The following is a 9,900-nucleotide window of genomic DNA, read 5'->3' on the forward strand; positions in this document are numbered from 1 at the left end:
TCAAAAAATATTCACCTGTAAACATTAGAAAGTTAAATGTAGACCCACAAACTACAAGCGATTTTGGAGAAACTAAATTCGAATAACGTCCGTAAAATCTTACGAAAAGTTCGTAGGCAGATTAGGTTACAGTACCCAATCTCATAAAAACCAGAGTATACGTCAATCAAAACTAGAGAATTCTATCTGTAATTTGTCAAAGTACAATATTTTTCTTATTGTACAGTCACAGTTGAACTCGGTATTTCGACAAAATTAGTACCGAGTTCTGTTAATGGTTTTACTGTATTAGCGATGTTATTTATATTAATAACTGCTTGAGTTAACTATAATTATAAGTCCACATAATTCATTGGCTTATGACAAGTATAACTGTAATCATTCCTAGACAGCTTGTAAAAAGACTTACACACAGTAACAATTGTTGTTGTATCCAAGTGGCTTATATTAACCAGTGTTCCGAAAACTACCTAGTCTTATATCTCAGCCAACCAGAAGAGCTCTGGATTGAGCGAAACGCATCGTCGGCAACAGATATGACAAACATAGTGTGGTTGAAATACTATTAATATACACTTTTCCAATTCTTGAAAATAAATGTGATAAACCTAAAATTAAGTTCTCATAACAGATAATATTGTACTTATTCCTCCTGGCTTGTAAAAGGCATACACGCCATAAAAGATCACACAGTGTATTGAAAATACTGTTTGACGTAAAGTGACTTTTTTCTAGACCCGATCAAACCAAATCCAGGACAAACTATGATACTCACGAATATGTAATGTACATCCCTCACCAAGCAGCGGGGTGTAAGAGAAGCGCCAAAGAGTTTCTGAACACCCCTGGTTGTCCTCAAACACGTTGAGGTTGAAAGGACGTAACCAAAATTACCACCCAGAGTATAAGTAAGTACGATTTATTTTCTCCTAATATTTAGTTGCGAGTCTTTAACCAGAACAATGTGGATCTTTTTTTCTGTACAAAACATTAAAGTGATTTATATGTAAGTGAAGTATTTATTTTAAAAAAACAACAACAACAAAGATAGTGGATCTTTTAGACTATTGGGCTAGTCGTTCGATCCCCTTCTCTACTGTATTTATGAAAAAGGTACATAAAAAGCCAAACAAATTTCGTAACATATATATATATATATATATTACCACCACAGATAAATTATTTTTGACTAAATTTATATATTACAATTTATACAACATTTTTTGATATCAGTGAATCACAGTAACATGATAGCTTTTGTCTAAGGAGAATCATACTAGCAAACGGAAGGTAGGCCTACTACTAATTTATCTTTAAAATACATAAAATCCTTACCAGAAATATTACATTTAAAAATTTAGGGTGCCGTCCTACAAATAATTGCCCAATTCATGTGGCAAGACACTTTCTTCGTCAACAGTGCACGTATAAATATAAAACTTTCGTGAATAATAATTTTAAACATTTTACTTTAAACACTGAATGTCAAAATTATGTCTTTAAAATTTTAGTTTTATGTTGGGAAAACGTTAAAGTTTAGTAGGATGAAACGAAAGCGTTAATTATTAAAATTAAAATATCCCACTAGGATATCCTATTATTTTATCCAGTACAATTTAATCTCTTAAAAAATGTCGTTAATTAGTGGTCCAAATAAATAAAATTCCACTCTTAAGTAAGTCTTAAAATGTTATTTATTTACACCTGCTATCTGTAGTCATGAGCCCAACATTCATTTTGTATTAGTAAACGATTAGCAAAATAACTATCATGTACCGAAAATTAAAAATTATGTAAAATAAGTATGACACTTGTATATCCACATCAATACGATAAAAAAGTTTCATCACCACAACTCTTAAAATGAGTTTTTTAACATTTTGATCAACAAATAAAAACAGTTGTAAGTAGATCAAGAGAATTAAATACATTGTAAAATTGAGAAATCTGATGTTTTGAATAACCCTTTGCCAATATTACTTACAAACTCTAAACTAATATCATTCCTATGAATTATCTACACCCGTACACACTGTGCTAAATATTTCAAATTCATCACTTTGATCTATACTGTTCATACCAAGCGTAAAAAAAATTGTCAACTTCACACTTTAAACATATAAAATACAACTCAAATGGTATCCAATGTTATTTTCAATTGCAGTCAAAAATTTATTCTTATTACACTTGTGGGCTAATGAGCTGTGCTTTCAAACTTATGATTAAAATAACTTTTTCATATTCGGCGAGGAAAAAACATTTTTATTATTTTTAAGCATGTTATTGAGCCATTAGTTCGTGTTCATATGGTTTCATGTATCATTATGTCGAAATGCAACAGTCTTCATGTACACAAAAACTGGTTCGAATTTACAAAGATGGATTCAAGATTTTAGTCTGGAAGGTAATCTTCATGAAAATATGGTAAGCTAAATTAACTATAATACTCTGATTTAGTATTCTGTCTTAACATTAAATAAAGAAGAAAATAATAGCACGACTTTATGGTTAATCACCATGGTCGCCAAACGGCATTATCCGATTCTTCGGCCGATCTAGCTGGCTGATGATGGACACTTGATATATTTTTGACAAGTGCTGAACTACCGAACATGGAGTTCATACTATTATGTTCACTATGAACTCCAACTTCCCTAATCACAAGGTCTCTATCTTCTAGAAGTTTCTGTGGAGAAGTAGACAAATAGTTCTCCACACGATTAATGGTTGACTGGTTGTTTGAAACACATTCTACACTTAAGGATCCAGGTCGATGTTTATTAGCGATGGTAGACTGGACATCTTTTTTACTCATAGATGATACGGAAGTGTTAAATCTCGACGGTGAGATATCTTGAACAACGCTTGGAGTCTTGGATGAAAGGCTTTGGGAAGAATGGTCAATTTTACTTAAACTTACAGAAAGTGAAGATTCTTTTGGCGATTCCATCAAAGATTCAGCGAAGACTTCAGAACCAGAATCACTAGAACAGGGACTGGGGACACAACTTAATGAACTGTGTCTTCGCGGGTCTTCGGGTGACAGTGAATGGTCCCAGGATGAGTAACTGGGAGTGGTGGTGTTATTTGTGCTAACCCTATAATTAGTTTCATCCGTGATTCTGGAATCTATCACAATACTATTAGTAAGTTCATTAGAAACAGATGCAAAAGCTTTTCTTGGGAGCAAAAACGCAATGTCTCCGTTGGGAAGGCGACTTGGAATGAGAGGAAGACTTCCCAAAATTGTTTCGAGATTATCAGAAATTGTTAAGGGATTTGTAGCTGAACCAGGGGCCCTGAGAACATTATTGTTAATATCCAACCCTACTGTCATACTCTGTAAGGTGCTGGGTGGAACCATGTTATCAGAACTTGTAGTGAATATGTTACTGGGTATCTGGACTCCCAGTGGTTGAAAATGACTAACGACATCTGAAATGGAAGAGTTCATTCCCGGAAAGGCAACAGAAGCTATGCCTGTGGTGGCTGCTATACTGAACAGCGTTGGTGTTTGGAGAGTTGAAACACAGTTTCCCAGATGGTTCAATACACGTTGGCGAAGATTTTGCTCTATTCCTATTCTATTGAGATAGCGGCTAACCTCGGAGGCACACTCACTGAACCCAGCTTTGAACTTACTAAGAACGGTGGGGTCCGTTGCGATAGCAGCTAGAGAAAGAAAGAAGTGAATCAATTATGACATTTGTAAAACATACTACATAGATGGGCAGACAAATAGGAGAGATACATGTTACTGAAGCTGACATGAAAAAGTAAGTCTCGACATAATTCACACAAAATTAAAATCACTGTTAATTTTAAGCTTCTAGTATAATGTTAAGTACAAAGTTTTTAATCTATGTTATGAATATACGCAGATTATGAAAATTTTATTTCAATATATGAACTCTGGTCGCTTAAATTTAGATTGTGAATTATAAAGGTATACTGATGTATAGTATTAGCTAACAATAGTAAAGAAGATAAGCTTCAGTACTGTCTCCCAGTGGCACAGCGGCATGTCTGCTAAATTACAACGCTAGAAACCGGGTTTCGATACCTTTGGTGGGCAGAGCATAGATAGCCCATTGTGTAGCTTTTAGCTTAACTTCTAAACGACAGTTGAAGGAAGAAAGATGTTGCTAACAAGTGTAAGATAACTAATATTAATACGGTTGAGGTTTTGATTTAAAAGTATTGAACATGCAAACTTTGTGTAAAAACACGTAGAAAAGAAAGTTGTATATAAATATACGAGATTTTGATTCTTCTGGATTCGGCACGCATAAATATAAAACTTTATTTAATACGTTTTCTATTCCAGATATTCTTGTACATAATTTGATACAAGAACTAAAAGTAGTAATTCTGTTTTGGCAGATAAAATATGGGAACAGAACTGTAGTTCGAACACCCCTAGGTGTCCACAGGACAGTTAGTTCCTGGGAGGTCAGCGAGACATTAGCCGTTAATAGAACAATTTGGTGTTAGTTCGAGGGCAGGCCGAAATTTTAGAAAAAGGTTTCTGGACTGAATAAAGTTCGAGGACCTTTGACTTAATATATATATAACATGAATAATAATTTAATTCATATAAAATAACACGCAACAATACGTAAAACAACTGTTTGATTTAACAAACGAGATATTTTGACGTGGCTTTAATCACGTGCTCGGTTTCAACACCTATTAAAAGATATTCGTACAGCGTAGCAGTAAACATATCATAGACACTGTAAATGTAATAAAGCTTCTTGATTTGTGCTTTTATAAGTTTAGTTTTCCTGAAACTCGTTAGTATTGCATTACTATGAACATAATATACACTAATAAAGAAAACGAGCGTTTACGTTAGTAAAACACTCACAAGTATAACATTAACAAAACATACACTTTACATTGCTACTGAAACAGACAACATTATGCAACTTACCTGCCACTTGCTGTTTCTGCACATTTTGAAGATGTTTGACAGTCATATCCAAGATATCTGCCTTTTCTAGCTTTGAATGGCGAGATGGCTGATGGGTGAAAATAAAATTATATATTATTAATAATCTAATTAAGGCTTCGTAATTATGTGTTTAAACTATTTAATCTTTTTTTTCGAAAATATATAAAAGAATAATAGACTAACTGTGGAATTATTAAAATATACGTTATCAGGTCTAGGTTTAGTATTCCAATATTCGTGACTTTTAGTTTTACTAGAGCATTATTAATTTAGTTAGGTTCGTACAAAATATTACTTACATCTTCGCGTAACGCATCTAAAACCAGACTCTTCAGTTCTGTGAGGCATTGGTTGATTCTGGCTCTTCTCCGTTTTTCCATAATGGGCTTTGTAGCCTATATGAACCATGGTTAAAAAAAGAAGAAACCGAGATGATGGTAATCAATAATATTGTTAAATATGGGTGCACTGCATATGTTAAGAACAGTATGAGCATAGCTTGCAGACTTAGGAATTTAACATTCTACGTTTATAAAATATTGTACGAATTCAAAAAAAAACATAACCAATATAATACAAAAATGCAACCCGTTACACCAAAACACTTAAGTAGATAATATATCTATATATCATTATGAATAAAGTGATAGTTAAGCCTATTCGACGAGTCTTCATCACACTGCGACCGTTTTAATTTGAATGCGAAAAAATAATCTATTTATCACACCTAATATTACCCTTACGTAGGGTAGAGTATGTAATATTACTCCAGTCGTAACTCAACTTCACAGTAATCCATATAATTAATAAATAATGTAATATAAATTTCTTACAAGTTACAGTTTTTACACATTGAAAAATGCTTCTTCTTCTTTTTATTTCTTCAGACTAGTTCAACTCATTAAAACGAAAAGTCACGGTTAATTTATTAATTACTATCAAAAATTAAGTTGGTTCAAGTATTTAATTAATTATTAATAAGCAAGGGTATCACTAGCTGCTCAAAAACTTCGGGCTTTGACCCCCAGAAACAGCAACTATTCAGAATAATTATACAGTAATATATTAATAATAATATTAATTTATAGCGTACGTAAGAAAACCAAAGCACCGTGAGTGTGAACTACATCCGAGGCATGGACTGATGTCCAGCGACGCCCCTACTACTAGTACTAGCCAGTAGTAACATGCTTTTAAATTTAATACTAATTATTATATGTTTATTATCGCAAGTGTTGAGGCTCATGGCCTGGAACTTACGTATTTCTATCGAAAGAACTAGCTATAATATTATAAACTTGAACTGGAAAGTGACTAAAACTATCATTTTTATTGAATCACTCCCACATTTAAACACGAAACATTGAAAACTTACCCGTCGGTAGTCACTAGTTTTTGATGGCGGTTTTTCTGCGGGCATTTTATCTTATAATTTCGTAAACAAAAATACTGTAAGTGAAAACAGTTCAAACGTCCAGCTCAAGCACTCATAACTTATATTTCACGTTGACCACTAACTTCCTTCTTCAGACACCTCGTAACGGAATGCGAGTCTAACAGCTGCGTTTCTCAGCTTAAATCATAACCCCTGTTGTGTGGCCTGCTCGGGACTACTCAACAAGTGCATGTGTGGGAACGTGAACGCGTGACTTGATTGTTATTTATATAAGGTCAATGAAGCATGTTGGTCGGGCGTGTGAGAACAGCGAAGCGAGTTCTTTCCCACACTAGATCACAGTGGCGGGCGCAGCACCCGCTGCTTAGATTAGGTAAGGAAGCGCCACAAAGGGTTGCATGTCGTTACTGATAATATTTTTAATGTTATCCGTATGAAATTTTATTTTAAATCTACCTAGTTTTATGCATATCATACATTTATTCGTTCTTCACATATTTCGTTAGTTTCAGTTGTAAATTCTTGAAGGAATATAAATATATTTTTAAGTATATTTTTATTCACTACAAAAATATGTGTTTGCTTATTACACAGTTCACAAGATGCATTATGACTTCGCTGTTTTTGTGGTATCAAAACATCAGAAGTAAGCAAAATATGTAGACCAGAATAAAAAAGTAATAAACCTAAAAAGCTAATCTTGATTAACAAACTAACTAGAAGTATTTAATGTTATTTAATTCCAAAGGAAAGTAAAATTTATAATGATTAAAGTGCTTTGTATTATCGAATGGGTACCGTAGCTGTTAACGTTTTCGGCCGTAATCTGTAAAAATCTCAATAGGTTTGATCAACTTATATTTACGTTATTCCTAAATCCAATCCACAAATTAAGCTAACAGTGCATAATAATTTTTATAAGTGTAAACATTAATTAAAACTACTAATATTTATAACATATGTTGGTATAAGCCTACAAAATGTTTAACTATTATAATTACAGAATACCCTAGAAACATATGAAAGCAACTTTGTGTTTCTAAAATTTGCCGGTATGTATCACATGCATTGGAATTTGGCAGAAGTATATTTCAAGCTGTATTGACAATGATACAGCGGAACAAATTCCACCAGTTATGTAGAAGCATAGATAAACATAACTCCTTAAAGCTGATTGGCCATCCGCGTAGGTGTAGTATTATGTCTGTGACTTACAGATCAATCAGGGGGTAATCTGAGCTAGAAGATGCTGGTAGAACTGCACGTGCCACCACTTTCTTCCCATAACCCTGGCTCGTGCGTAGTGTGGGAAAACTCCGCCTCTCAGCGCGCGTGGTGTGCAGCTATCATAGAAACTGGTTCTAAGCCCTCAGGCACGGAAGTAAGACTTGTGCAGCTGATGTTAGCAGATGGACTGGTTGGTGGTACGTAGTCTTTTGCTACTGTGAAGTCTGTACTATTCCGTGCGCAGTGGCGTAACTTTCATCAACTTTACTAAATTTAGTTATCACTGTAAAGACTATAACTTTTTGTAATTGTTGTGGATCATGTACTATGAAATCCAATTACTAATTATGCAGAGACATGGATATATGTTATATTTAATTTGAAATTTAAATATACTTACGACACTTAGAGCAACCACTAAGTTATTTATATCTTTTATGGATTTTAAGCTAAATTAATCCCTTACAGGTAAAAGACGTTTCTCAGACCAATAGAAGCAAAGGTATCAAGCCGGTAAAGTGACACGTGGACCATGTCGTCTCTCAATTCAGCATACAAAACACTTAAATAACTGTTCGTGTCGAAAACGGTTATTATTTCTTTGTTTATTAAATAACTAATTTTAAAAAGGAAGATACAGTACTAATGTGAATATACGATATAATTTAAGTGTTATGCCTAACGGAAGTAGAAATCAGAGAAGTATGTGGACGGATAACCACCAAACTCCACGATGGTCTATTTGCTCTGTGCTCAGCGCGGGTATCAAAACCCGATTTTTAGCGTGATAAGCCCTCACACATACTGTTGAGCCACCAAGGGGGTATAAGGTAGCTAGGAGTGAGGATAATATTACAATATTGATGTGACACTATAAAAGCGATTACTGTTCATATTGTTATGACAGCGGAAGTCACGTGACGCTAGTAACACGTCATGAGATTCTCGAAGGATCTTGACTTTTCCTGGCAACTCTAGTCTTTTCTAGGAGCCCTCTATTTTAGTATATAAGTCCAGCAAATAAAGGGGAGAGATAATATGCAGATAGACAGATAATTGAGTCAAGCTAGTGGTAGTGACTTTAAGTAAAGTGCGTGAATCGTTGTGAATTATAGGGTGTGTTTAAGTTAAATTAACTGTAGAAATTTTGTGTATTGCAAAGTTATATTGAGAAAGAATAAACTAGTTTTATTTAAGAAAGGACTTGTATCGCTGAAGTTCCTCGGGAAGAATTTATACCGGAAATTAACAAACAAGCAGATACGCAACAAACTGGTGTCAGAGAGTGGAACTGAAAAGAAAAAATAAGATGGAAACGAGAAGTGGCAAATCAAACTACAGTTTAGCAGATTTGATGGCAGCAATACAAGAACAGCAAAAGAATCAAGAGGAACGAGAAAATAAACAAGAAAAGAGACTACAACAGTGGTTGGAGGAAAAATAAAAGAAATAAGAAGAACGAGAAAAGAAACAAGAAAAGAGATTACAGCAGTTGTTGGAGGAAAAAGAAAAAAATAAGAAGAACAAGAAAAGAAACAAGAAGAGAGACAACAGCAGTGGCAAGAAAATCTGCAACAGTGGCAGCTCGAACAGCAAAATAAACAAGAGAGATTACAGCATTTGTTGGAGGAAAAAGAAATGAAACAAGAAGATAGACTACAGCAGTGGTTGGACGAGAAAGAAAATGAGCAAGAAGAGAGACTACAGCAGTAGTTGGAGGAGAAAGAAAATAAACAAGAAGAAAGTCTCCAACAGTTGAGAGAAAGCCAGCATACACAAATGGAAAAGATGAGTAAATTTCAAAGTGAATTAAATACATTAAAGGATGATTTACTGTCTTTTACACAAGGAGGATATATTAGCCTTCGACCTAATCAACCCCAGACAACAGGAAGTCCCTTCCAGACCCCGCAGCTAAACCCTAATGCAGACATCTTCAGTCCTGTCAGAAGTCACATCCCAGACATGAATGTCAGAAATAGGGGTGATCTAGTACGAAGGAAGGAAGCCACAAAAATTCGATGGGAAGGCACAGTGGGAAGCATATAGAGCACAATTTGAGCTCCTGGCGGAAACGAATGGATGAACAGAGGAGCAGAAAGCAGTATATCTGGCAACGAACCTGAAGGGACAACATCAGCAGACGACAGGCACAACTATAGAACACTGGTAGCAGCTCTAGAACTCAGGTATGGAACCCAAAATCAGTCCGAAGTTTACAGGGCTCAGTTTAGGACTAGAGTCCGTGCTAAGGGGGAGAGCCTGCAAGAGCTGGCACAGGATTTGGAAAGTATGGCACACAAAGCCTACCCAACTGCAC

At 34.7% G+C, this 9,900-nt stretch overlaps 1 protein-coding gene across 1 annotated transcript; it reads right to left on the reverse strand.

Annotated features, from left to right (window-relative positions):
- Positions 1-594: 594 nt before the first annotated feature.
- LOC106478229 lies at positions 595-6,570 on the reverse strand. Its single transcript, XM_013938753.2, has 4 exons — positions 6,333-6,570; positions 5,257-5,352; positions 4,937-5,024; positions 595-3,672 (listed from the first exon to the last, which is right to left on the reverse strand). Exons 1-4 carry the CDS (start codon positions 6,375-6,377, stop codon positions 2,513-2,515), a joined length of 1,389 nt encoding a protein of 462 aa, XP_013794207.1. The 5' UTR covers positions 6,378-6,570; the 3' UTR covers positions 595-2,512.
- Between the last annotated feature and the right edge of the window lie 3,330 nt (positions 6,571-9,900).

The sequence above is a fragment of the Limulus polyphemus genome, unplaced genomic scaffold (genome assembly GCF_000517525.1).
Source record: "Limulus polyphemus unplaced genomic scaffold, Limulus_polyphemus-2.1.2 Scaffold192, whole genome shotgun sequence".
Lineage (NCBI taxonomy): Eukaryota > Metazoa > Arthropoda > Merostomata > Xiphosura > Limulidae > Limulus > Limulus polyphemus.